This window comes from Mobula birostris, chromosome 5 (genome assembly GCF_030028105.1).
Source record: "Mobula birostris isolate sMobBir1 chromosome 5, sMobBir1.hap1, whole genome shotgun sequence".
Classification (NCBI taxonomy): domain Eukaryota; kingdom Metazoa; phylum Chordata; class Chondrichthyes; order Myliobatiformes; family Myliobatidae; genus Mobula; species Mobula birostris.
In genome coordinates, this window is record NC_092374.1 from 2,566,560 (window position 1) to 2,594,120 (window position 27,561).

Consider the following 27,561-nt stretch of genomic DNA (forward strand, 5'->3'; position numbering starts at 1 on the left):
TGTTGTGCAGGAGAGAAGGCGGGAGAAGAGAAATGCGGTAGTCGTAGGGGATTCCATAGTCAGGGGAACGGACAGGAGATTCTGTGAGCCTGACAGAGATACCCGCATGGTGTGTTGCCTCCCAGGTGCCAGGGTACGGGATGTCTCGGATTGGGTCCTGAGTATTCTAAAGGGGGAGAGTGAGCAGCCAGTTGTCTTGGTACATGTTGGTACCAATGACATAGATAGGACAAAGGAGGAGGTCCTGAAGAGAGATTTCGGGGAGTTAGGAAGGAAGCTGAGAAGCAGGACCTCCAGGGTAGTAATCTTGGGATTGCTACCTGTGCCACGTGCTAGCGAGGGCAAGAGTAGTCGGATCAGGCAGATGAATGCGTGGCTGAGAGACTGGTGCAGGGGGCAGGGCTTCAGATTCTTGGATAATTGGGATCTCTTCTGGGGGAAGTATGACCTGTTCAAAATGGACAGGTTACACCTGAACCCGAAGGGGACCAATATCCTGGCGGGAAAGTTTAATAGAGCTGTTAGGGAGGGTTTAAACTAATTTGGCAGGGGGATGGGAACCAGAATGATAGAGCGGAGGAAGGGGAAAACAGAAATAAATCTAAGATAATGAGCAGTAAAGATGTCAGGAAAGACAGGCAGGTGATGGGGCAAATTTATAGCCATTGGGATGAGTTGCAGTGCAATAAAGTTGCAGTGAAATCAAAGCGAAAAGTATCAAATGCTGGTCTTAAGGTGTTGTACTTAAATGCACGCAGCATAAGGAATAAGGTGGATGATCTTGTTGTACAGCTACAGATTGGCAGGTATGATATTGTGGCCATCACTGAACCTGGCTAAAGGATGCATGTCTCTGGGAGCTGAACGTCCAAGGATACACGGTGTATCGGAAGGATAGGAAGGTAGGCAGAGGGGGAGGCGTGGCTTTATTGGTAAGAAATGATATTAAATCATTAGAAAGAGGTGATATAGGATCGGAAGGTGCAGAATCTTTATGGGTTGAGCTAGGAAATAGCAGGGGTAAAAGGACCCTGGTGGCGGTTATTTATAGGCCTCCAAACAGCTGCAGGGATGTGGACTACAAATTACAACAGGAAATAGAAAAGGCTTTTCAGAAGGGCAGTGTTATGATAATTGTGGGGGATTTTAACATGCGAGTGGATTGGGAAAATCAGGTCGGCACTGGATTTCAAGAGAGAGAATTTGTAGAATGTCTGCGAGATGGCTTTTTAGAACAGCTTGTTGTTGAGCCCACCAGGGGATCGGCTGTACTGGATTGGGTATTGTGTAATGAACTGGAGGTGATTAGAGAGATTGAGGTGAAGGAACCCTTAGGAGGCAGTGATCATAACATGATTGAGTTCACTGTGAAATTTGAAAAAGGGAAGCTGAAATCTGATGTGTCGGTATTTCAGTGGAGTAAAGGAAATTACAGTAGCATGAGAGAGGAACTGGCCAAAGTTGACTGGAAAGGGACACTGGCGGGAAAGACAGCAGAGCAGCAGTGGCTGGAGTTTATGTGAGAAATGAGGAATGTGCAAGACAGGTATATTCCAAAAAAGCAGAAATTTTCGAGTGGAAAAAGGATGCAACCGTGGTTGACAAGAGAAGTCAAAGCCAAAGTTAAAGCAAAGGAGAGGGCATACAAGGAAGCAAAAATTAGTGGGAAGACAGAGAATTGGGAAGTTTTTAAAACCTTACAATAGGAAACCAAGAAGGTCATTAAGAGGGAAAAGATTAACTATGAAAGGAAGCTAGCAAATAATATCAAAGAGGATACTAAAAGCTTTTTCAAGTATATAAAGAGTAAAAGACAGGTGAGAGTAGATATAGGACTGATAGAAAATGATGCTGGAGAAATTGTGATGGGAGATAAGGAGATGGCAGAGGAACTGAACGAGTATTTTGCATCAGTCTTCACTGAGGAAGACATCAGCAGTATTCCGGATACTCAAGGGTGGCAGGGAGGAGAAGTGTGCGCAGTCACAATTACGACAGAGAAAGTACTCAGGAAGCTGAATAGTCTAAAGGTAGATAAATCTCCTGGACCAGATGGAATGCACCCGTGTGTTCTGAAGGAAGTAGCTGTGGAGATTGCGGAGGCATTAGCGATGATCTTTCAAAAGTCGATAGATTCTGGCATGGTTCCGGAGGACTGGAAGATTGCAAATGTCACTCCGCTATTTAAGAAGGGGGCAAGGAAGCAAAAAGGAAATTATAGACCTGTTAGCTTGACATCGGTGGTTGGGAAGTTGTTGGAGTCGATTGTCAAGGATGAGGTTACAGAGTACCTGGAGGCATATGACAAGATAGGCAGAACTCAGCATGGATTCCTTAAAGGAAAATCCTGCCTGACAAACCTATTACAATTTTTTGAGGAAATTACCAGTAGGCTAGACAAAGGAGATGCAGTGGATGTTGTATATTTGGGTTTTCAGACTTGGGAGTCCTCGTGCAGGATACCCTTAAGGCTAACTGCCTGATCCGACTACTCTTGCCCTCGCTAGCACATAGCACAGGTAGCAATCCCGAGATTACTACCCTGGAGGTCCTGCTTCTCAGCTTCCTTCCTAACTCCCGGAAATCTTTCTTCAGGACTTCCTCCTTTGTCCTATCTATGTCATTGGTACCAACATGTACCAAGACAACTGGCTGCTCACCCTCCCCCTTTAGAACATTCAGGACCCGATCCGAGACATCCCGTACTCTGGCACCTGGGAGGCAACACACCATGCGGGTATCTCTGTCAGGCTCACAGAATCTCCTATCTGTTCCCCTGACTATGGAATCCCCTATGACTACCGCATTCCTCTTCTCCCTCCTTCCCTCCTGCACAACAGTGCCAGGCTCAGTGCCAGAGACCCGGTCACCGTGAGTGTCCCCTGTCAGGTCATCCCCCTCAACAGCCTGAACAAGATCCTGTCTTGTTTGGAGTGGAAATTCACAGTGATCAAGTCTCTGGCACTGAGTCTGCCTCTGTGACTCAGAAAGGAAGGTGGGGAGAAGAGGCACACTGTGGTAATAGGGAGTTCATCAGTTAGGCAAAGGACAGGAGGCTCTGTGGGTGGGTGCAAGATTCCTGTATGGTATGTTGCCTCCCAGGAGCCAGAGTGTGGGACATCTCAGATCGAGTCCTCAGCATCCTTAAGTGGGAGAGTGAACAGCCAGAAGCCGTGGTCCGTGTAGGTACCAATGACATGGGTAGGGCGAGTGACAAGTTTCTGCACAGGGAGTTCAGGGAGTTAGGGTGCCAGCGTACGGGATGTTTCGGGAAGTTGATAGGTGAAAGAGATTCAGGGCTGCAGAAGGGGGAAGCTGATAGGAAAGGACAGAAGGCCATGGAAGAAAGTAAAGGAGAGAGGAGCACCAGAGGGAGGTGACCAGTGGGCAAGAGACTCCTGAACTGGACGAGGTAACTCCAGCGCAGGGCGAGGTAACTCCAGCGCAGGGCGAGGTAACTCCAGCACAGGACGAGGGAACTCCAGCACAGGATGAAGGAACTCCAGCACAGGGCGTGGCTCTTGAACTAGATTTGGCTCGGCTCTTGGACTTGGCTGGGTTAGGCTCTAGGGCATGGAGCCGGGGCTCCTACTTGGGCTCGGAGCCACCAGGACCCTTCTAGGATGCAGGGCCAGGATGTTTTCCAGGACGCATCCCCATTCCCAATGTGCACATCACCACCATTCCCAATGTCAATGTTATCCCCATTCCCAATAGGAGGAATTAGCAGAGGTACTTAATGAATACTTTACTTGGCCAAGTGGTTAAGGCGTCAGTCTAGTAAGCTGAGGCAGCGTGTTGTGTCCTTGAGCAAAGCACTTAACCACACATTGCTTTGTGACGACACTGGTGCCAAGCTGTATCGGCCCTAGTGCCCTTCCCTTGGACAACATCGGTGGCGTGGAGAGGGGAGACTTGCAGCATGGGCATCTGCTGGACTTCCATACAACCTTGACCAGGCCTGCGCCCTGCAAACCTTCCAAGGCGCAAATCCATGGTCTCACGAGACGAATGGATGCCTATACTTCAGTACTCACTATGGAAAAGGATCTTGGTGATTGTAGTGATGACTTACAGTGGACTGAAAAGCTTGAGCATGTAGATATTAAGAAAGAGGATGTGCTGGAGCTTTTGGAAGGCATCAATTTGGATAAGTCGCCGGGACCAGATGAGATATAACCCTGGCTATTGCAGGAGGTGAGGGAGGAGATTGCTGGGCCTCTGGAGATGATCTTTGCATCATCATTGGGATGGGAGAGGTTCCAGAGGATTGGAGGGTTGCAGATGTTGTTCCTTTATTCAAGAAAAGGAGTAGAGATAGCCCAGGAAATTATAGAGTCGTGAGTCTTACCTCAGTGTAAGTTGATAGAGAAATCCTGAGAGGCAGGATTTGTGAACATTTGGAGAGGTATAATATGATTAGGAATAGTCAGCATGGCTTTGTCAAAGGCAGGTCGTACCTTACGAGCCTGATTGAATTCTTCTGAGGATGTGACAAAACACATTGATGAAGGAAAAGCAATAGATGTAGTGTATATGGATTTCAGCAAGGCATTTGATAAAGTACCCCATGCAAGGCTTATTGAGAAAGTAAGGAGGCATGGGATCCAAGGGGACATTGCTTTGTGAATCCAGAACAGGCTTGACCACAGAAGGCAAAGAGTGGTTGTAGACGTGTCATATTTTGCATGGAGGTTGGTGACCGGTGGTGTGCCTCAGGGATCTGTTCTGGGACCCTTACTCTTCGTGATTTTTATAAATGACCTGGATGAGAAAGTGGAGGGATGGGTTAGTAAGTTTGCTGATGACACAAAGGTTGGAGGTAGTGTGGATAGTGTTGAGGGCTGTCAGAGGTTACAGAGGGACATTGATAGGATGCAAAACTGGGCTGAGAAGTGGCAGATGGAGTTCAACCCAGATAAGTGTGAATTGGTTCATTTTGGTAGGTCAAATATGATGGCAGATAACAGTATTAATGGTAAGACTCTTGGCAGTGTGGAGAATCAGAGGGATCTTGGGGTCCGAGTCCATAGAACACTCAAAGCAGCTGCGCAGGTTGACTCTGTGGTTAAGAAGGCGTACAGTGCATTGGCCTTCATCAATCGTGGAATTGAATTTAGGAGCCGAGATGTAATATTGCAGTTATATGGGACCCTGGTCAGACCCCACTTGGAGTACTGTGCTCAGTTCTGGTCGCCTCACTACAGGAAGGATGTGGAAGCCATAGAAAGGGTGCAGAGGAGATTTACAAGGATGTTGCCTGGATTGGCGAGCATGCCTTATGAGAATAGGTTGAGTGAACCATAGAACCATAGAACCATAGAAAAACTACAGCACAGAAACAGGCCTTTTGGCCCTTCTTGGCTGTGCCAAACCATTTTCTGCCTAGTCCCACTGACCTGCACACGGACCATATCCCTCCATACACCTCCCATCCATGTATCTGTCCAATTTATTCTTAAATGTTAAAAAAGAACCCACATTTACCACCTCGTCTGGCAGCTCATTCCATACTCCCATCACTCTCTGTGTGAAGAAGCCCCCCTTAATGTTCCCTTTAAACTTTCCCCCCCTCACCCTTAACCCATGTCCTCTGGTTTTTTTCTCCCCTTGCCTCAGTGGAAAAAGCCTGCTTGCATTCACTCTATCTATACCCATCATAATTTTATATACCTCTATCAAATCTCCCCTCATTCTTCTACGCTCCAGGGAATAAAGTCCTAACCTATTCAACCTCTCTCTGTAACTGAGTTTCTCAAGTCCCGGCAACATCCTTGTAAACCTTCTCTGCACTCTTTCAACCTTATTTATATCCTTCCTGTAATTTGGTGACCAAAACTGAACACAATACTCCAGATCTGGCCTCACCAATGCCTTATACAACCTCATCATAACATTCCAGCTCTTATACTCAATACTTTGATTAATAAAGGCCAATGTACCAAAAGCTCTCTTTACGACCCTATCTACCTGTGACAACACTTTTAGGGAATTTTGTATCTGTATTCCCAGATCGCTCTGTTCCACTGCACTCCTCAGTGCCTTACCATTAACCCTGTATGTTCTACCTTGGTTTGTCCTTCCAATGTGCAATACCTCAAACTTGTTTGTATTAAACTCCATCTGCCATTTTTCAGCCCATTTTTCCAGCTGGTCCAAATCCCTCTGCAGGCTCTGAAAACCTTCCTCACTGTCTACTACACCTCCAATCTTTGTATCATCAGCAAATTTGCTGATGTAATTTACCACATTATCATCCAGGTCATTGATATAGATGACAAATAACAATGGACCCAGCACTGATCCCTGTGGCACACCACTAGTCACAGGCCTCCACTCGGAGAAGCAATTCTCTACCACCACTCTCTGGCTTCTTCCATCGAGCCAATGTCTAATCAAATTTACCACCTCTCCATGTATACCTAGCGACTGAATTTTCCTAACTAACCTCCCATGCAGGACCTTGTCAAAGGCCTTACTGAAATCCATGTAGACAATATCCACTGCCTTCCCTTCATCCACTTTCCTGGTAACCTCCTCGAAAAACTCCAATAGATTGGTCAAACATGGCCTACCACGCACAAAGCCATGTTGACTCTCCCTAATAAGTCCCTGTCTATCCAAATGCTTGTAGATTCTGTCTCTTAGTACTCCCTCCAATAACTTACCTACTACCGACGTTAAACTTACCGGCCTATAATTTCCCAGATTACTTTTCGATCCTTTTTTAAACAACGGAACAACATGAGCTACTCTCCAATCCTCCGGCACCTCACCTGTAGACAGCGACATTTTAAATATATCTGCCAGGGCCCCTGCAATTTCAACACTTGTCTCCTTCAAGGTCCGAGCGGACACCCTGTCAGGTCCCGGGGATTTATCCACTTTAATTTTCCTCAAGACAGCAAGGACCTCCTCCTTTTCGATCTGTACAGTTTCCATGGTCTCACTACTTGCTTCCCTCAATTCCATAGACTTCATGCCAGTTTCCTTAGTAAATACAGACGCAAAAAACCTATTTAAGATCTCCCCATTTCCTTTGGTTCCACACATAGCCAACCACTCTGATCTTCAAGAGGACCAATTTTATCCCTTACAATCCTTTTGCTCTTAATATACCTGTAAAAGTTCTTTGAATTATCCTTCAATACCTTCAACTCGGGCTTTTTCTCCTTGGAGCAATGGAGGATGAGAGGTGACCTGATAGAGGTGTATAAGATGATGAGAGGCATTGATCATGTGGATAGTCAGAGGCTTTCTCCCAGGGCTGAAATGGCTGCCACAAGAGGACACAGGTTTAAGGTGCTGGGGAGTAGGTACAGAGGAGATGTCAGGGGTAAGTTTTTTACTCAAAGAGTGGTGAGTGCGTGGAATGGGCTGCTGGCAATGGTGGTGGAGGCGGATACCATAGGGTCTTTTAAGAGACTTTTGGATAGGTACATGAAGCTCAGAAAAATAGAGGGCTGTAGGTAACCCTAGTAATTTCTAAGGTAGGGACATGTTCGGCACAACTTTGTCCCTGTATGTTTCCATCATTTAAAAAGGGTTCTAAGAGTAAACCTAGCAATTATCGGCCTGTAAGTTTGACATTAGTGGTGGGTAAATGAATGGAAAGTATTCTTAGAGATGGTATATATAATTATCTGGATAGACAGGGTCTGATTAGGAACAGTCAACATGGATTTGTATGAGGAAGGTCATGTTTGACAAATCTTATTGAATTTTTTGAAGAGGTTACTAGGAACGTTGACGAGGGTAAAGCGGTGGATGTTGTCTATATGGACTTCAGTAAGGCCTTTGACAAGGTCCCACACAGAAGGTTAGTTAGGAAGGTTCAATCATTAGGTATTAATATTGAAGTAGTAAAATGGATTCAACAGTGGCTGGATGGGAGATGCCAGAGAGTAGTGGTGGATAACTGTTTGTAAGATTGGAGGCCGGTGACTAGTTGTGTGCCTCAGGGACCTGTACTGGGTCCAATGTTGTTTGTCATATACATTAATGATCTGGATGATGGGGTGGTAAATTGGATTAGTAAGTATGCAGATGATACTAAGATAGGTGGCATTGTGGATAATGAAGGAGGTTTTCAAAGCTTGCAGAGATTTAGGCCAGTTAGAAGAGTGGGCTGAAAGATGGCGGATGGAGTTTAATGCTGATAAGTGTGAGGTGCTACATTTTGGTAGGACTAATCAAAATAGGACATACATGGTAAATGGTAGGGCATTGAGGAATGCAGTAGAACAGAGGGATCTAGGAATAATGGTGGATAGTTCCCTGAAAGTGGAATCTCATGTGGATACGGTGGTGAAGAAAGCTTTTGGTATGCTGGCCTTTATAAATCCGAACACTGAGTATAGGAAATGGGATGTAATGTTAAGATTGTACAAGGCATTCGTGAGGCCAAATTTGGAGTATTGTGTACAGTTCTGGTCACTGAATTATAGGAAAGATGTCAACAAAATAGAGAGAGTACGGAGGAGATTTACTAGAATGTTACCTGGGTTTCATCTCCTAAGTTACAGAGAAAGGTTGAACAAGTTGGGTCTTTATTCTTTGGAGCGTAGAAGGTTGAGGGGGGACTTGAGAGAGGTATTTAAAATTATGAGGGGGATTGATATAGTCGATGTGGATAATCTTTTTCCATTGAGAGTGGGGGACATTCAAACAAGAGGACATGAGTTGAGAGTTAAGGGGCAAAAGTTTTGGGGTAACATGAGGGGGAACTTCTTTACTCAGAGAGTTGTAGCTGTGTGGAACGAGTTTCCAGTAGAAGTGGTTGAGGCAGGTTCGATTTTGTCATTTAAAGTTAAATTGGATAGGTATATGGACAGGAAAGGAATGGAGGGTTATGGGCTGAGTGCAGGTCAGTGGGACTAGGTGAGAGTAAGCGTTCGGCACGGACTAGAAGGGCCGAGATGGCCTGTTTCTGTGCTGTAATTGTTATATGGTTATATGGTATTGTGCTGTAGGTTTTGTATGTTTCTATGTTTTTTCTAAGTTTCAATGTGCACATCCACCCCATTCCCAATGTCCACATCCACCCCATTCCCAATGTCCACATCCCTCAATCCCAATGCCCACATCCACCCCATTCCCAATGTCCACATCCACCCCATTCCCAATGTCCACATCCACCCCATTCCCAATGTTCACATCCCTCATTCCCAATGCCCACATCCACCCCATTCCCAATGTCCACATCCACCCCATTCCCAATGTTCATATCCACCCCATTCCCAATGTCTACATCCACCCCATTCCCAATGTGTATATTCATCCCATTTCCAATGTCCACATCCACCTTGTTTCCAATATACACATCCCCATTTCTAATGTCCACATCACCACACGTTCCAATGTCCATATCCCTCAATTTCCTTCTGCAAAATGTCCATATTTCTCCATTCCTTTCACCTACATCTACACCCACCCTACTGTACCCCCATGTCGACAGTAACAACTCCATCTTTCCCACCCCCAAACTCCTGGTCTCCCCACGGTCTGGCTCTGGGTAGGGTGTGAGTGCTCACGGGTGACAGTGCCCCACAATGACGGTGACGATGCCTCCGTAGAAGTCGAGGTAGCGGCGTCCGTCTGCGTCCCACAGCCACTGCATGTATCCGTGGTGGAGCAGCAGGGGACTGTGGTAATAGCTTAAGGTGAATGGAGAGAGGTGGCTTCTCCTCAGGCTGAGATGCTCCTGCTGGGACCGGCCCTGTTCCAGGACACATGTCAGCATTACAGTGATGTGCTGTCGGGTCAGCACCCCACCCTTCAACACCCCCCCACCTCTGAACACCGCTAGCAAATGCACCCCGCACCTCCATCCCACCCCAAAGAACATCTTCATTCTCCAAACATCCCGCAACCCTCTGAACTCTCTCTCCTCACCCTCCACCCCCTGAAATCTCTCTCCTCACCCTCCACCCCCTGAAATCTCTCCCCTCACCCTCCACCATCTGAACTCTCTCCCCTAACCCTCCACCATCTGAACTTTCTCCCCTCACCCTCCACCATCTGAACTTTCTCCCCTCACCCTCCACCATCTGAACTCTCTCCCCTCACCCTCCACCCTCTGAACTCTCTCCCCTCACCCTCCACCATCTGAACTCTCTCCCCTCACCCTCCACCTTCTGAACTCTCTCTCCTCACCCTCCACCCCTTGAACTTTCTACTCTCACCCTCCACCCTCTGAACTCTCTCCCCCACCCTCCACCATCTGAACACTCTCCCCTCACCCTCCACCCTCTGAACTCTCTCCCCTCACCCTCCACCCTCTGAACTCTCTCCCCTAACCCTCCACCCCTTGAACTTTCTACTCTCACCCTCCACCCTCTGAACTCTCTCCCCTCACCCTCCACCCCTGAACTTTCTACCCTCACCCTTCACCCTCTGAACTCTCTCCCCTCACCCTCCACCCTCTGAACTCTCTCCACTCACCCTCCACCTCTTGAAATTTCTACCCTCATCCTCCACCTTCTGAACTCTCTCCCCTCACCCTCCACCCTCTGAACTCTCTCCCCTCGCCCTCCACCCTCTGAACTCTCTCCACCATCTGAACTCTCTCCCCTCACCCTCCACCCCTTGAACTTTCTACCCTCATCCTCCAGCCTCTGAACTCTCTCCCCTCACCCTCCACCCTCTGAACTCTCTCCCCTCTCCCTCCACCCTCTGAACTCTCTCCCCTCACCCTCCACCCTCTGAACTCTCTCCCCTCACCCTCCACCCCTGAACTTTCTACCCTCACCCTTCACCCTCTGAACTCTCTCCCCTCACCCTCCACCCCTGAACTTTCTACCCTCACCCTTCACCCTCTGAACTCTCTCCCCTCACCCTCCACCCCTGAACATTCTACCCTCACCCTCCACCCTCTGAACTCTCTCCCCTCACCCTCCACCCCTGAACTTTCTACCCTCACCCTTCACCCTCTGAACTCTCTCCCCTCACCCTCCACCCTCTGAACTCTCTCCCCTCACCCTCCACCCTCTGAACTCTCTCTCCTCACCCTCCACCCCCTGAAATCTCTCCCCTCATCCTCCACCATCTGAAATTTCTCCCCTCACCCTCCACCATCTGAACTCTCTCCCCTCACCCTCCACCATCTGAACTCTCTCCCCTCACCCTCCACCATCTGAACTCTCTCCCCTCACCCTCCACCATCTGAACTCTCTCCCCTCACCCTCCACCATCTGAACTCTCTCCACTCACCCTCCACCTCTTGAAATTTCTACCCTCATCCTCCACCCTCTGAACTCTCTCTCCTCACCCTCCACCTTCTGAACTCTCTCCACTCACCCTCCACCCTCTGAACTCTCTCCCCTCGCCCTCCACCCTCTGAACTCTCTCCCCTCACCCTCCACCCCTTGAACTTTCTACCCTCACCCTCCACCCTCTGAACTCTCTCCCCTCACCCTCCACCCTCTGAACTCTCTCCCCTCGCCCTCCACCCTCTGAACTCTCTCCACCATCTGAACTCTCTCCCCTCACCCTCCACCCCTTGAACTTTCTACCCTCATCCTCCAGCCTCTGAACTCTCTCCCCTCACCCTCCACCCTCTGAACTCTCTCCCCTCTCCCTCCACCCTCTGAACTCTCTCCCCTCACCCTCCACCCTCTGAACTCTCTCCCCTCACCCTCCACCCCTTGAACTCTCTCCCCTCACCCTCCACCCTCTGAACTCTCTCCCCTCACCCTCCACCATCTGAACTCTCTCCCCTCACACTCCACCCTCTGAACTCTCTCCACCATCTGAACTCTCTCCCCTCACACTCCACCCTCTGAACTCTCTCCACCATCTGAACTCTCTCCCCTCACACTCCACCCCTTGAACTTTCTACTCTCACCCTCCACCCTCTGAACTCTCTCCCCTCTCCCTCCACACTCTGAACTCTCTCCCCTCACCCTCCACCCCTTGAACTCTCTCCCCTCACCCTCCACCCTCTGAACTCTCTCCCCTCACCCTCCACCCTCTGAACTCTCTCCCCTCGCCCTCCATCCTCTGAACTCTCTCCACCATCTGAACTCTCTCCCCTCACCCTCCACCCTCTGAACTCTCTCCCCTCACCCTCCACCATCTGAACTCTCTCCCCTCACCCTCCACCCTCTGAACTCTCTCCCCTCACCCTCCACCATCTGAACTCTCTCCCCTCACACTCCACCCTCTGAACTCTCTCCACCATCTGAACTCTCTCCCCTCACACTCCACCCTCTGAACTCTCTCCACCATCTGAACTCTCTCCCCTCACCCTCCACCCCTTGAACTTTCTACTTTCACCCTCCACCCTCTGAACTCTCTCCCCTCTCCCTCCACCCTCTGAACTCTCTCCTCTCACCCTCCACCCTCTGAACTCTCTCCCCTCACCCTCCACCCCTTGAACTCTCTCCCCTCACCCTCCACCCTCTGAACTCTCTCCCCTCACCCTCCACCCTCTGAACTCTCTCCCCTCGCCCTCCATCCTCTGAACTCTCTCCACCATCTGAACTCTCTCCCCTCACCCTCCGCCCCTTGAACTTTCTCCCCTCACCCTCCACCATCTGAACTCTCTCCCCTCACCCTCCACCCTCTGAACTCTCTCCCCTCTCCCTCCACCCTCTGAACTCTCTCCCCTCACCCTCCACCCTCTGATCTCTCTCCCCTCACCCTCCACCCTCTGAACTCTCTCCCCTCGCCCTCCACCCTCTGAACTCTCTCCACCATCTGAACTCTCTCCCCTCACCCCCTTGAACTTTCGACCCTCACCCTCCACCCTCTGAACTCTCTCCCCTCACCCTCCACCCTCTGAACTCTCTCCCCTCACCCTCCACCATCTGAACTCTCTCCCCTCACCCTCCACCCTCTGAACTCTCTCCCCTCGCCCTCCACCCTCTGAACTCTCTCCCCTCATCCTCCACCATCTGAACTCTCTCCCCTCACCCTCCACCATCTGAACTGTCTCCACTCACCCTCCACCATCTGAACTCTCTCCACCATCTGAACTCTCTCCCCTCACCCTCCACCCCTTGAACTTTCTACCCTCACCCTCCACCCTCTGAACTCTCTCCCCTCACCCTCCACCCTCTGAACTCTCTCCCCTCACCCTCCACCCCTTGAACTTTCTACCCTCACCCTCCACCCTCTGAACTCTCTCCCCTCACCCTCCACCCTCTGAACTCTCTCCCCTCGCCCTCCACCCTCTGAACTCTCTCCACCATCTGAACTCTCTCCCCTCACCCTACACCCCTTGAACTTTCGACCCTCACCCTCCACCCTCTGAACTCTCTCCCCTCACCCTCCACCCTCTGAACTCTCTCCCCTCACCCTCCACCCTCTGAACTCTCTCCCCTCACCCTCCACCATCTGAACTCTCTCCCCTCACCCTCCACCATCTGAACTCTCTCCCCTCACCCTCCACCCTCTGAACTCTCTCCCCTCACCCTCCACCCTCTGAACTCTCTCCCCTCACCCTCCACCCTCTGAACTCTCTCCCCTCATCCTCCACCATCTGAACTCTCAAACCTCACCCTCCATCCTCTGTACTCTCTCTCCTCACCCTCCACCATCTGAACTCTCTCCCCTCACCCTCCACCCTCTGAACTCCTCCCTCACCCCACACCCTCTGACTGTTTCCCCTCACCCTCCACCCTCTGAACTCTCTCCCCTCACCCTCCACCGTCTGAACTCTCTCCCCTCACCCTCCACCCTCTGAACTCTCTTCCCTCACCCTCCACCCCTTGAACTCTCTCCCCACACCCTCCACCCTCTGAACTCTCTCCCCTCACCCTCCAGCCTCTGAATTCTCTCCCCTCACCCTCCACCATCTGAAATCTCTCCCCTCACCCTCCACCCTCTGATCTCTCTCCCCTCACCCTCCACCCTCTGAACTCTCTCCCCTCGCCCTCCACCCTCTGAACTCTCTCCACCATCTGAACTCTCTCCCCTCACCCTACACCCCTTGAACTTTCGACCCTCACCCTCCACCCTCTGAACTCTCTCCCCTCACCCTCCACCCTCTGAACTCTCTCCCCTCACCCTCCACCATCTGAACTCTCTCCACTCACCCTCCACCCCTTGAACTTTCTACCCTCACCCTCCACCCTCTGAACTCTCTCCCCTCTCCCTCCACCCTCTGAACTCTCTCCCCTCACCCTCCACCCTCTGAACTCTCTCCCCTCGCCCTCCACCCTCTGAACTCTCTCCACCATCTGAACTCTCTCCCCTCACCCTACACCCCTTGAACTTTCGACCCTCACCCTCCACCCTCTGAACTCTCTCCCCTCACCCTCCACCCTCTGAACTCTCTCCCCTCACCCGCCACCCTCTGAACTCTCTCCCCTCACCCTCCACCCTCTGAACTCTCTCCCCTCACCCTCCACCATCTGAACTCTCTCCCCTCACCCTCCACCATCTGAACTCTCTCCCCTCACCCTCCACCCTCTGAACTCTCTCCACTCACCCTCCACCCCTTGAACTTTCTACCCTCACCCTCCACCCTCTGAACTCTCTCCCCTCACCCTCCACCCTCTGAACTCTCTCCCCTCACCCTCCACCCTCTGAACTCTCTCCCCTCATCCTCCACCATCTGAACTCTCAAACCTCACCCTCCATCCTCTGTACTCTCTCCCCTCACCCTCCACCCTCTGAACTCCTCCCTCACCCTACACCCTCTGACTGTTTCCCCTCACCCCCACCCTCTGAACTCTCTCCCCTCACCCTCCACCCTCTGAACTCTCTTCCCTCACCCTCCACCCCCTGAACTCTCTCCCCTCACCCTCCACCCTCTGAACTCTCTCCCCTCATCCTCCACCATCTGAACTCTCAAACCTCACCCTCCATCCTCTGTACTCTCTCTCCTCACCCTCCACCATCTGAACTCTCTCCTCTCACCCTCCACCCTCTGAACTCTCTCCCCTCACCCTCCACCCTCTGAACTCCTCCCTCACCCCACACCCTCTGACTGTTTCCCCTCACCCTCCACCCTCTGAACTCTCTCCCCTCACCCTCCACCGTCTGAACTCTCTCCCCTCACCCTCCACCCTCTGAACTCTCTTCCCTCACCCTCCACCCCTTGAACTCTCTCCCCACACCCTCCACCCTCTGAACTCTCTCCCCTCACCCTCCAGCCTCTGAATTCTCTCCCCTCACCCTCCACCATCTGAAATCTCTCCCCTCACCCTCCACCCTCTGAACTCCTCCCTCACCCCACACCCTCTGACTGTTTCCCCTCACCCTCCACCCTCTGAACTCTCTCCCCTCACCCTCCACCGTCTGAACTCTCTCCCCTCACCCTCCACCCTCTGAACTCTCTTCCCTCACCCTCCACCCCTTGAACTCTCTCCCCACACCCTCCACCCTCTGAACTCTCTCCCCTCACCCTCCAGCCTCTGAATTCTCTCCCCTCACCCTCCACCATCTGAAATCTCTCCCCTCACCCTCCACCCTCTGAACTCTCTCCCCTCACCCTCCACCCTCTGAACTCTCTCACCTCACCCTCCACCATCTGAACTTTCTCTCCTCACCCTCCACCCTCTGAACTCTCTCCCCTCACCCTCCACCATCTGAACTCTCTCCCCTCACCCTCCACCATCTGAACTGTCTCCACTCACCCTCCACCATCTGAACTTTCTCCCCTCACCCTCCACCATCTGAACTCTCTCCCCTCACCCTCCACCCTCTGAACTCTCTCCCCTCACCCTCCACCATCTGAACTCTCTCCCCTCACCCTCCACCATCTGAACTCTCTCCCCTCACCCTCCACCCTCTGAACTCTCTCCCCTCACCCTCCACCATCTGAACTCTCTCCACCATCTGAACTCTCTCCCCTCACCCTCCACCCCTTGAACTTTCTACCCTCATCCTCCACCCTCTGAACTCTCTCCCCTCACCCTCCACCATCTGAACTCTCTCCACTCACCCTCCACCCCTTGAACTTTCTACCCTCACCCTCCACCCTCTGAACTCTCTCCCCTCACCCTCCACCCTCTGAACTCTCTCCCCTCACCCTTATCCCTCTGAACTCTCTCCCCTCACCCTCCACCCCTTGAACTCTCTCCCCTCACCCTCCACCCTCTGAACTCTCTCCCCTGACCCTCCACCCTCTGAACTCTCTTCCCTCACCCTCCACCCCTTGAACTCTCTCCCCACACCCTCCACCCTCTGAACTCTCTCCCCTCACCCTCCAGCCTCTGAATTCTCTCCCCTCACCCTCCACCATCTGAAATCTCTCCCCTCACCCTCCACCCTCTGAACTCTCTCCCCTCACCCTCCACCCTCTGAACTCTCTCACCTCACCCTCCACCATCTGAACTTTCTCCCCTCACCCTCCACCCTCTGAACTCTCTCCCCTCACCCTCCACCATCTGAACTCTCTCCCCTCACCCTCCACCATCTGAACTGTCTCCACTCACCCTCCACCATCTGAACTTTCTCCCCTCACCCTCCACCATCTGAACTCTCTCCCCTCACCCTCCACCCTCTGAACTCTCTCCCCTCACCCTCCACCATCTGAACTCTCTCCCCTCACCCTCCACCATCTGAACTCTCTCCCCTCACCCTCCACCCTCTGAACTCTCTCCCCTCACCCTCCACCATCTGAACTCTCTCCACCATCTGAACTCTCTCCCCTCACCCTCCACCCCTTGAACTTTCTACCCTCATCCTCCAGCCTCTGAACTCTCTCACCTCACCCTCCACCCTCTGAACTCTCTCCCCTCTCCCTCCACCATCTGAACTCTCTCCCCTCACCCTCCACCCTCTGAACTCTCTCCCCTCACCCTCCACCATCTGAACTCTCTCCACTCACCCTCCACCCCTTGAACTTTCTACCCTCACCCTCCACCCTCTGAACTCTCTCCCCTCACCCTCCACCCTCTGAACTCTCTCCCCTCACCCTTATCCCTCTGAACTCTCTCCCCTCACCCTCCACCCCTTGAACTCTCTCCCCTCACCCTCCACCCTCTGAACTCTCTCCCCTGACCCTCCACCCTCTGAACTCTCTTCCCTCACCCTCCACCCTCTGAACTCTCTCCCCTCACCCTCCAGCCTCTGAATTCTCTCCCCTCACCCTCCACCATCTGAAATCTCTCCCCTCACCCTCCACCCTCTGAACTCTCTCCCCTCACCCTCCACCCTCTGAACTCTCTCACCTCACCCTCCACCATCTGAACTTTCTCCCCTCACCCTCCACCCTCTGAACTCTCTCCCCTCACCCTCCACCATCTGAACTCTCTCCCCTCACCCTCCACCATCTGAACTGTCTCCACTCACCCTCCACCATCTGAACTTTCTCCCCTCACCCTCCACCATCTGAACTCTCTCCCCTCACCCTCCACCCTCTGAACTCTCTCCCCTCACCCTCCACCATCTGAACTCTCTCCCCTCACCCTCCACCATCTGAACTCTCTCCCCTCACCCTCCACCCTCTGAACTCTCTCCCCTCACCCTCCACCATCTGAACTCTCTCCACCATCTGAACTCTCTCCCCTCACCCTCCACCCCTTGAACTCTCTCCCCTCACCCTCCACCCTCTGAACTCTCTCCACCATCTGAACTCTCTCCCCTCACCCTCCACCATCTGAACTCTCTCCACCATCTGAACTCTCTCCCCTCACCCTCCACCATCTGAACTCTCTCCACCATCTGAACTCTTTCCCCTCACCCTCCACCCCTTGAACTTTCTACCCTCACCCTCCACCCTCTGAACTCTCTCCCCTCACCCTCCACCCTCTGAACTCTCTCTCCTCACCCTTATCCCTCTGAACTCTCTCCCCTCACCCTCCACCCCTTGAACTCTCTCCCCTCACCCTCCACCCTCTGAACTCTCTCCCCTGACCCTGCACGCTCCAGACTCTGTGTCTGATGGGGTTGGGGTTGTGGATGCTGCATTGTTGGTACAGCCTTTGCCTTCTCCTGATCTTTCTCTCCACTCCCCCAACCTACTCACCGTCCAAATCTCTCCTCCACGCCAGCCATCTCTCCCCACTCCCTTTACCCATCCGCACTCCTTTTCCTCTTTTCCCCATTCCCCTTTCCCCTTCACCATCCACCCTTTCCACAGACCCTCACCCACAATTCCTCCTCTCTGCTTTCCCTCCACTTCACCTCCCTCTCCTTCCTCCCCGTCCCTCCCCACATCCTGTCACCTTCATCCCCCCTTCCATCTGTCTCCTACCCGTCCTTCCTCCCCTCCCCTCCCTCTCTCTCCACCCCTCTCCCTTCTCCCTCACCTGGTATTTCTGGGGCTCGATGTCACAGGCCGGGAGCTGGGGAGCACACTGGGCTTTACCTGTTCCCGTGGGAAGATGCAGTCAGTGTGGAGCAGGGGAATGTGGTGAGGGTGGTGAGGGCTGAGGGTGGTTTGGAAACGGGGTGGTGAGGGCTGAGGGTGGTTTGGAAACAGGGTGGTGAGGGCTGAGGGTGGTTTGGGAATGGGGTACTGAGGGGTGAGGGTGGTAATGGGAGTGAAGGTGGTTTGGGAGTGACAGTGGTTTGGGGGTGAAGATGGTTTAGGAGTGAGGGTGGTTTGGAAGTGACGTTGGTTTGGGGGTGATGGTGGTTTGGGAGTGAGGGTGGTTTGGGAGTGAAGGTGGTTTGGGAGTGAGGGTGGTTTGGGAGTGATGGTGGTTTGGGGGTGAGGTTGATTTGCGAGTGAGGGTGGTTTGGGAGTGAAGGTGGTTTGGGAGTAAGGGTGGTTTGGGGATGAGGGTGGTTGGGAGTGAGGTTGGTTTGGGGGTGACGGTGGTTTGGGGTGAGGGTGGTTGGGAGTGAGGAGTTTGTGTGTGGTGAGGGTGGTTTGGGAGAGAGGTTGGTTTGGGGGTGACGGTGGTTTGGGGGTGAGGGTGGTTTGGGAGTGACAGTGGTTTGGGTGTGAGGGTGGTTTGGGAGTGACAGTGGTTTGGGATGAGGGTGGTTTGGGAATGAGGGTGATTTGGGGGTGACGGTGGTTTGAGATGAGGGTGGTTGGGAGTGAGGAGTTTGTGGGTGGTGAGGTTGGTTTGGGAGTGACAGTGGTTTGGGGTGAGGGTGGTTGGGGGTGAGGGTGGTTTGGGAGTGAGGGTGGTTTGGGGTAAGGGTGGTTTGGGAGTGACTGTGGTTTGGGAGTGAGGGTGGTTTGGGAGTGACAGTGGTTTGGGGTGAGGGTGGTTGGGGGGTGACGGTGGTTTGGGAGTGAGGATGGTTTGGGGTGAGGGTGGTTGGGGGTGAGGATGGTTTGGGTGTGAGGGTGGTTTGGGGGTGACAGTGGTTTGGAGTGAGAGTGGTTGGGAGTGAGGAGTTTGTGTGTGGTGAGGGTGGTTTGGGAGAGAGGTTGGTTTGGGGGTGACGGTGGTTTGGGGTGAGGGTGGTTTGGGAGTGACAGTGGTTTGGGTGTCAGGGTGGTTTGGGAGTGACAGTGGTTTGGGGTGAGGGTGGTTTAGGAATGAGGGTGATTTGGGGGTGACGCTGGTTTGGGATGAGGGTGGTTGGGAGTGAGGAGTTTGTGGGTGGTGAGGTTGGTTTGGAAGTGACAGTGGTTTGGTGGTGAGGGTGATTTGGGAGTGAGGAGTTTGCTGGGGTGAGGGTGGTTTGGGGTGATGGTGGTTTGGGAGTGACTGTGGTTTGGGAGTGAGGGTGGTTTGGGAGTGACAGTGGTTTGGGGTGAGGGTGGTTGGGGGTGACGGTGGTTTGGGAGTGAGGATGGTTTGGGATGAGGGTGGTTGGGAGTGAGGAGTTTGCGGGGGTGAGGATGGTTTGGGAGTGACAGTGCTTTGGTGGTGAGGGTGATTTGGGAGTGAGGAGTTTGCTGGGGTGAGGGAGGTTTAAGAGTGACAGTGGTTTGGGGTGAGGGTGGTTGGGAGTGACGAGTGTCCTGGGGTGAGCTGAGTGGGGTGGGGGTGAGGATGGTGATGTTGGGGGTGATTGAGGGGAGTTACGGGTTTCTAGTCCGGATACCATCTCGCCCTCCCCCCTCTGTGTACCTGTAGTGAGGCTGCGGAGGGGCTGGGTGAGGGTAGAGGGAGAGGGGAGGTTGGGGAAGGGGGACGGAGTTGAGGGTAAAGGCGTTGTCCCTCTACGAACCCCGCTGCCCGGCGAGCCCGCCCCCGTTACCGGAGCTGAGGCGCCGGGAGATGCCGATTCGGGCTACGAAGAGCGATCTCATCCTGACGGACATGGTGCCCGAGCGGGTGGGGAGCGAAGAGCCAATCCGTGGCGGAGCGAAGTTCACCCGGGTCCGGAGTCCGTGCGGGTCCGGAAAAGGAGGGGAGATGGAGTGACGCGGGGTGGGGCGGAGAGGGGGAATGCGATGGGTGTGAGGGAGGGACGGCACTCAGGGAATGTGAGGGCCGAGGCCAGGAGCCGAGGGAGAAAATGGTGTGGGAATAAGTGGAAGAACGGAAAGAAACAGGAGGGAGGGGAAGAGTGGAGGTGGAAAGAGGAAAGAAGCAAGAGAAAAGGAGAGAGGGGAGAGGAAAGAGGGAGGAGCAGAGAGACAAGAAAGAGGGGGAGAGGAAAGAGGGAGGGTCAATATGTTGTGTGTGGTGAGGGTGGTTTGGGAGTGAGGGCGGTTTATGGGGTGACGGTGGTTTGAAGTGACAGTGGTTGGGGGTGAGTGTGGTTTGGGAGTGAGGGTGGATTGGGGGTGAGGGTGGTTTGGGGGTGAGGGTGATTTTGGGGTGATGGTTTGGGGTGAGGGTGGTTTGGGAGTGACGGTGGTTTGGGGATGAGGGTGGTTTGGGAGTGACGGTGGTTTGAGAGTGAGGGTGGTTTGGGAGTGACGGTAGTTTGGGAGTGAGGGTGGTTTCGGAGTGACGGTAGTTTGGGAGTGAGGGTGGTTTGGGAGTGACAGTGGTTTGGGGTGAGGGTAGTTTGGGAGTGAGGGTGACGGTGGTTTAGGGTGAGGGTGGTTGGGAGTGAGGAGTTTGTGGGTGGTGAGGTTGGTTTGGGAGTGTCAGTGGTTTGGGGTGAGGGTGGTTGGGGGTGAGGGTGGTTTGGGAGTGAGGGTGGTTTGGGTGCGACAGTGGTTTGGGATGAGGGTGGTTCGGGGGTGAGGGTGGTTTGGGGGTGACGGTGGTTTGGGGTGTGGGTGGTTGGGAGTGAGGAGTTTGTGGGTGGTGAGGTTGGTTTGGGAGTGACAGTGCTTTGGGGTGGTTTGGGAGTGACAGTGGTTTGGAGTGAGGGTGGTTTGGGAGTGAAGAATTTGCGGGGGTGAGGATGATTTGGGAGTGACAGTGCTTTGGCGGTGAGGGTGGTTTGGGAGTGACAGTGGTTTGGGGTGAAGGTGGTTTAGGAGTGACGGTGGTTTGGGAGTGAGGGTGGTTTGGGAGTGACAGTGGTTTGGGGTGAGGGTGGTTTGGGAGTGAGGGTGATTTGGGGGTGACGGTGGTTTAGGGTGAGGGTGGCTGGGAGTGAGGGTGGTTTGGGGGTGACGGTGGTTTGGGGGTGACAGTGGTTTGGGAGTGGGGGGGTTTTGGGGGTGACGGTGGTTTGTTGTGAGGGTGGTTGGGAGTGAGGGTGGTTTGGGGGTGACGGTGGTTTGGGGTGTGGGTGGTTGGGAGTGAGGAGTTGGTGGGTGGTGAGGTTGGTTTGGGAGTGACGGTGCTTTGGGGTGGTTTGGGGGTGACAGTGCTTTGGCGGTGAGGGTGGTTTGGGAGTGAGGAATTTGCGGGGGTGAGGAGGGTTTGGGAGTGAGGGTGGTTTGGGTGTGATTGTGGTTTGGGAGTGACAGTGGTTTGGGGTGAGGGTGGTTGGGAATGAGGAGTTTGCCGCGAGTGAGGATGGTTTGGGAGTGAGGAGTGTCCCGGGGTGAGCTGAGTGGGGTGGGGGTGAGGATGGTGATGTTGGGGGTGATTGAGGGGGGTTACGAGTTTCTAGTCCGGAACCATCTCGCCCTCCCCCCTCTGTGTACCTGTAGTGAGGCTGCGGAGGGGCTGGGTGAGGGTAGGGGGAGAGGGGAGGTTGGGGAAGGGGGACGGAGTTGAGGGTAAAGGCGTTGTCCCTCTACGAACCCCGCTGCCCGGCGAGCCCGCCCCCGTTACCGGAGCTGAAGCGCCGGGAGATGCCGATTCGGGCCACGAAGAGCGATCTCATCCTGACGGACATGGTGCCCGAGCGGGTGGGGAGCGAGGAGCCAATCCGTGGCGGGAGCGAAGTTCACCCGGGGCCCTGAGTCCGTGCGGGTCCGGAAAAGGAGGGGAGATGGAGTGACGCGGGGTGGGGCGGAGAGGGGGAATGCGAAGGGTGTGAGGGAGGGACGGCACTCAGGGAATGTGAGGGCCGAGGCGAGGAGCCGAGGAGCCGAGGGAGAAAATGGTGTGGGAATAAGTGGAAGAACGGAAAGAAACAGGAGGGAGGGGAAGAGTGGAGGTGGAAAGAGGAAAGAAGCAAGAGAAAAGGAGAGAGGGGAGAGGAAAGAGGGAGGAGCAGAGAGACAAGAAAGATGGGGAGAGGAAATAGGGAGGGTCAATATGTTGTGTGTGGTGAGGGTGGTTTGGGAGTGAGGGCGGTTTGGTGGTGACGGTGGTTTGAGGTGAGGATGGTTTGGGAGTGAGGGTGATTTGGGGGTGACGGTAGTTTAGGGTGAGGATGGTTGGGAGTGAGGGTGGTTTGGGGGTGACTGTGGTTTTGGAGTGAGGGTGTTTTTGGGGTGATGGTGGTTTGTTGTGAGGGTGGTTGGGAGTGAGGGTGGTTTGGGGGTGACGGTGGTTTGGGGTGTGGGTGGTTGGGAGTGAGGAGTTTGTGGGTGGTGAGGTTGGTTTGGGAGTGACAGTGCTTTGGCGGTGAGGGTGGTTTGGGAGTGAGGAATTTGCATGGGTGAGGATGGTTTGGGAATGACAGTGCTTTGGCAGTGAGGGTGGTTTGGGAGTGAGGAATTTGCGGGGGTGAGGATGGTTTGGGAGTGAGGGTGGTTTGGGTGTGACGGTGGTTTGGGAGTGAGGGTGGTTTGGGAGTGACAGTGGTTTGGGAGTGAGGGTGGTTTGGGAGTGACAGTGGTTTGGGGTGAGGGTAATTTTGGAGTGAGGGTGACGGTGGTTTAGGGTGAGGGTGGTTGGGAGTGAGGAGTTTGTGGGTGGTGAGTTTGGTTTGGGAGTGTCAGTGGTTTGGGGTGAGGGTGGTTGGGGGTGAGGGTGGTTTGCAGGTGACGGTGGTTTGGGGTGTGGGTGGTTGGGAATGAGGAGATTGTGGGTGGTGAGGTTGGTTTGGGACTGACAGTGCTTTGGGGTGGTTTGGGAGTGACAGTGGTTTGGAGTGAGGGTGGTTTGGGAGTGAGGAATTTGCGGGGGTGAGGATGGTTTGGGAGTGACAGTGGTTTGGCGGTGAGGGTAGTTTGGGAGTGAGGAATTTGCGGGGGTGAGGATGGTTTGGGAGTGACAGTGCTTTGGCAGTGAGGGTGGTTTGGGAGTGAGGAATTTGCGGGGGTGAGGATGGTTTGGGAGTGAGGGTGGTTTGGGGGTGATTGTGGTTTGGGAGTGACAGTGGTTTGGGATGAGGGTGGTTGGGAATGAGGAGTTTGCGGGGGTGAGAATGGTTTGGGAGTGAGTAGTGTCCCGGGGTGAGCTGAGTGGGGTGGGGGTGAGGATGGTGATGTTGGGGGTGATTGAGGGGGGTTACGGGTTTCTAGTCCGGATACCATCTCGCCCTCCCCCCTCTGTGTAACTGTAGTGAGGCTGCGGAGGGGCTGGGTGAGGGTAGGGGGAGAGAGGAGGTTGGGGAAGGGGGACGGAGTTGAGGGTAAAGGCGTTGTCCCTCTACGAACCCCGCTGCCCGGCGAGCCCGTCCCGTTACCGGAGCTGAGGCGCCGGGAGATGCCGATTCGGGCCACAAAGAGCGATCTCATCCTGACGGACATGGTGCCCGAGCGGTTGGGCAGCAAAGAGCCAATCCGTGGCGGGAGCGAAGTTCACCCGGGGCCCTGTGTCCGTGCGGGTCCGGAAAAGGAGGGGAGATGGAGTGATGCGGGGTGGGGCGGAGAGGGGGAATGCGATGGGTGTGAGGGAGGGACGACACTCAGGGAATGTGAGGGCCGAGGCCAGGAGCCGAGGGAGAAAATGGTGTGGGAATAAGTGGAAGAACGGAAAGAAACAGGAGGGAGGGGAAGAGTGGTGGTGGAAAGAGGAAAGAAGCAAGAGAAAAGGAGAGAGGGGAGAGGAAAGAGGGAGGAGCAGAGAGACAAGAAAGAGGGGGAGAGGAAAGAGGGAGGGTCAATATGTTGTGTGTGGTGAGGGTGGTTTGGGAGTGAGGGCGGTTTGGGGGTGACGGTGGTTTGAGGTGACAGTGGTTGGGGGTGAGTGTGGTTTGGGAGTGAGGGTGGATTGGGGGTGGGGGTGGTTTGGGGGTGAGGGTTATTTTGAGGTGATGGTTTGGGGTGAGGGTGGTTTAGGAGTGACGGTGGTTTGGGAGTGAGGGTGGTGTGGGCGTGACGGTGGTTTGGGAGTGAGGGTGGTTTGGGAGTGAGGGTGGTTTGGGAGTGACGGTGGTTTGGGAGTGAGGGTGGTTTGGGAGTGACGGTGGTTTGGGAGTGAGGGTGGTTTGGGAGTGACAGTGGTTTGGGGTGATGGTAGTTTCGGAGAGAGGGTGACGGTGGTTTAGGGTGAGGGTGGTTGGGAGTGAGGAGTTTGTGGGTGGTGAGGTTGGTTTGGAAGTGACAGTGGTTTGGGGTGAGGGTGGTTGGGGGTGAGGGTGGTTTGGGAGTGAGGGTGGTTTGGGTGTGACAGTGGTTTCGGGTGAGGGTGGTTCGGGGGTGAGGGTGGTTTGGGGGTGAGGGTGGTTTGGGGGTGACGGTGGTTTAGGGTGAGGGTGGATGGGAATGAGGAGTTTGTGGGTGGTGAGGTTGGTTTGGGAGTGACAGTGCTTTGGGGTGAGGGGGGTTTGGGAGTGACGATGGTTTGGGGTGAGGGTGGTTTGGGAGTGACAGTGCTTTGGGGTGAGGGGGGTTTGGGAGTGACGGTGGTTTGGGAGTGAGGGTGGTTTGGGAGTGACAGTGGTTTGGGGTGAGGGTGGTTTGGGAGTGAGGGTGATTTGGGGGTGACGGTAGTTTAGGGTGAGGATGGTTGGGAGTGAGGGTGGTTTGGGGGTGACGGTGGTTTGGGGGTGACTATGGTTTGGGAGTGAGGATGTTTTTGGGGTGATGGTGGTTTGTTGTGAGGGTGGTTGGGAGTGAGGGTGGTTTGGGGGTGACGGTGGTTTGGGGTGTGGGTGGTTGGAAGTGAGGAGTTTGTGGGTGGTGAGGTTGGTTTGGGAGTGACAGTGCTTTGGCGGTGAGGGTGGTTTGGGAGTGAGGAATTTGCGGGGGTGAGGATGGTTTGGGAGTGACAGTGCTTTGGCAGTGAGGGTGGTTTGGGAGTGAGGAATTTGCGGGGGTGAGGATGGTTTGGGAGTGAGGGTGGTTTGGGGGTGATTGTGGTTTGGGAGTGACAGTGGTTTGGGGTGAGGGTTGGGAATGAGGAGTTTGCGGGAGTGAGGATGGTTTGGGAGTGAGGAATGTCCCGGGGTGAGCTGAGTGGGGTGGGGGTGAGGATGGTGATGTTGGGGGTGATTGAGGGGGGTTACGAGTTTCTAGTCCGGAACCATCTCGCCCTCCCCCCTCTGTGTACCTGTAGTGAGGCTGCGGAGGGGCTGGGTGAGGGTAGGGGGAGAGGGGAGGTTGGGGAAGGGGGACGGAGTTGAGGGTAAAGGCGTTGTCCCTCTACGAACCCCGCTGCCCGGCGAGCCCGCCCCCGTTACCGGAGCTGAAGCGCCGGGAGATGCCGATTCGGGCCACGAAGAGCGATCTCATCCTGACGGACATGGTGCCCGAGCGGGTGGGGAGCGAGGAGCCAATCCGTGGCGGGAGCGAAGTTCACCCGGGGCCCTGAGTCCGTGCGGGTCCGGAAAAGGAGGGGAGATGGAGTGACGCGGGGTGGGGCGGAGAGGGGGAATGCGAAGGGTGTGAGGGAGGGACGGCACTCAGGGAATGTGAGGGCCGAGGCGAGGAGCCGAGGAGCCGAGGGAGAAAATGGTGTGGGAATAAGTGGAAGAACGGAAAGAAACAGGAGGGAGGGGAAGAGTGGAGGTGGAAAGAGGAAAGAAGCAAGAGAAAAGGAGAGAGGGGAGAGGAAAGAGGGAGGAGCAGAGAGACAAGAAAGATGGGGAGAGGAAATAGGGAGGGTCAATATGTTGTGTGTGGTGAGGGTGGTTTGGGAGTGAGGGCGGTTTGGTGGTGACGGTGGTTTGAGGTGAGGATGGTTTGGGAGTGAGGGTGATTTGGGGGTGACGGTAGTTTAGGGTGAGGATGGTTGGGAGTGAGGGTGGTTTGGGGGTGACTGTGGTTTTGGAGTGAGGGTGTTTTTGGGGTGATGGTGGTTTGTTGTGAGGGTGGTTGGGAGTGAGGGTGGTTTGGGGGTGACGGTGGTTTGGGGTGTGGGTGGTTGGGAGTGAGGAGTTTGTGGGTGGTGAGGTTGGTTTGGGAGTGACAGTGCTTTGGCGGTGAGGGTGGTTTGGGAGTGAGGAATTTGCATGGGTGAGGATGGTTTGGGAATGACAGTGCTTTGGCAGTGAGGGTGGTTTGGGAGTGAGGAATTTGCGGGGGTGAGGATGGTTTGGGAGTGAGGGTGGTTTGGGTGTGACGGTGGTTTCGGGTGAGGGTGGTTCGGGGGTGAGGGTGGTTTGGGAGTGACGGTGGTTTGGGAGTGAGGGTGGTTTGGGAGTGACAGTGGTTTGGGGTGAGGGTAATTTTGGAGTGAGGGTGACGGTGGTTTAGGGTGAGGGTGGTTGGGAGTGAGGAGTTTGTGGGTGGTGAGTTTGGTTTGGGAGTGTCAGTGGTTTGGGGTGAGGGTGGTTGGGGGTGAGGGTGGTTTGCGGGTGACGGTGGTTTGGGGTGTGGGTGGTTGGGAATGAGGAGATTGTGGGTGGTGAGGTTGGTTTGGGACTGACAGTGCTTTGGGGTGGTTTGGGAGTGACAGTGGTTTGGAGTGAGGGTGGTTTGGGAGTGAGGAATTTGCGGGGGTGAGGATGGTTTGGGAGTGACAGTGGTTTGGCGGTGAGGGTGGTTTGGGAGTGAGGAATTTGCGGGGGTGAGGATGGTTTGGGAGTGACAGTGCTTTGGCAGTGAGGGTGGTTTGGGAGTGAGGAATTTGCGGGGGTGAGGATGGTTTGGGAGTGAGGGTGGTTTGGGGGTGATTGTGGTTTGGGAGTGACAGTGGTTTGGGATGAGGGTGGTTGGGAATGAGGAGTTTGCGGGGGTGAGAATGGTTTGGGAGTGAGTAGTGTCCCGGGGTGAGCTGAGTGGGGTGGGGGTGAGGATGGTGATGTTGGGGGTGATTGAGGGGGGTTACGGGTTTCTAGTCCGGATACCATCTCGCCCTCCCCCCTCTGTGTAACTGTAGTGAGGCTGCGGAGGGGCTGGGTGAGGGTAGGGGGAGAGGGGAGGTTGGGGAAGGGGGACGGAGTTGAGGGTAAAGGCGTTGTCCCTCTACGAACCCCGCTGCCCAGCGAGCCCGTCCCGTTACCGGAGCTGAGGCGCCGGGAGATGCCGATTCGGGCCACAAAGAGCGATCTCATCCTGACGGACATGGTGCCCGAGCGGTTGGGCAGCAAAGAGCCAATCCGTGGCGGGAGCGAAGTTCACCCGGG

At 54.4% G+C, this 27,561-nt stretch overlaps 1 protein-coding gene across 10 annotated transcripts in view; it reads right to left on the reverse strand.

Moving 5' to 3' along the window:
• The window catches only part of agxt2 (alanine--glyoxylate aminotransferase 2), a 63,572-nt gene that overhangs the window by 31,303 nt on the left and 4,708 nt on the right, over nt 1-27,561 (reverse strand). For 2 of the 10 annotated variants that reach the window (XM_072257486.1, XM_072257487.1), the window contains exons 1-3: nt 20,032-20,191; nt 18,204-18,262; nt 9,534-9,718 (exon numbers count right to left, since the gene is read on the reverse strand). In XM_072257486.1, the coding sequence (XP_072113587.1) occupies nt 9,534-9,718; nt 18,204-18,262; nt 20,032-20,125 (338 nt within the window). In that variant the 5' untranslated portion in view covers nt 20,126-20,191. Of the gene's footprint in view, nt 1-9,533; nt 9,719-18,203; nt 18,263-20,031; nt 20,192-21,959; nt 22,141-23,736; nt 23,816-27,561 lie in introns of those variants that run through there. The other 8 variants (XM_072257483.1, XM_072257479.1, XM_072257484.1 and 5 more) reach the window with 7 other exon arrangements.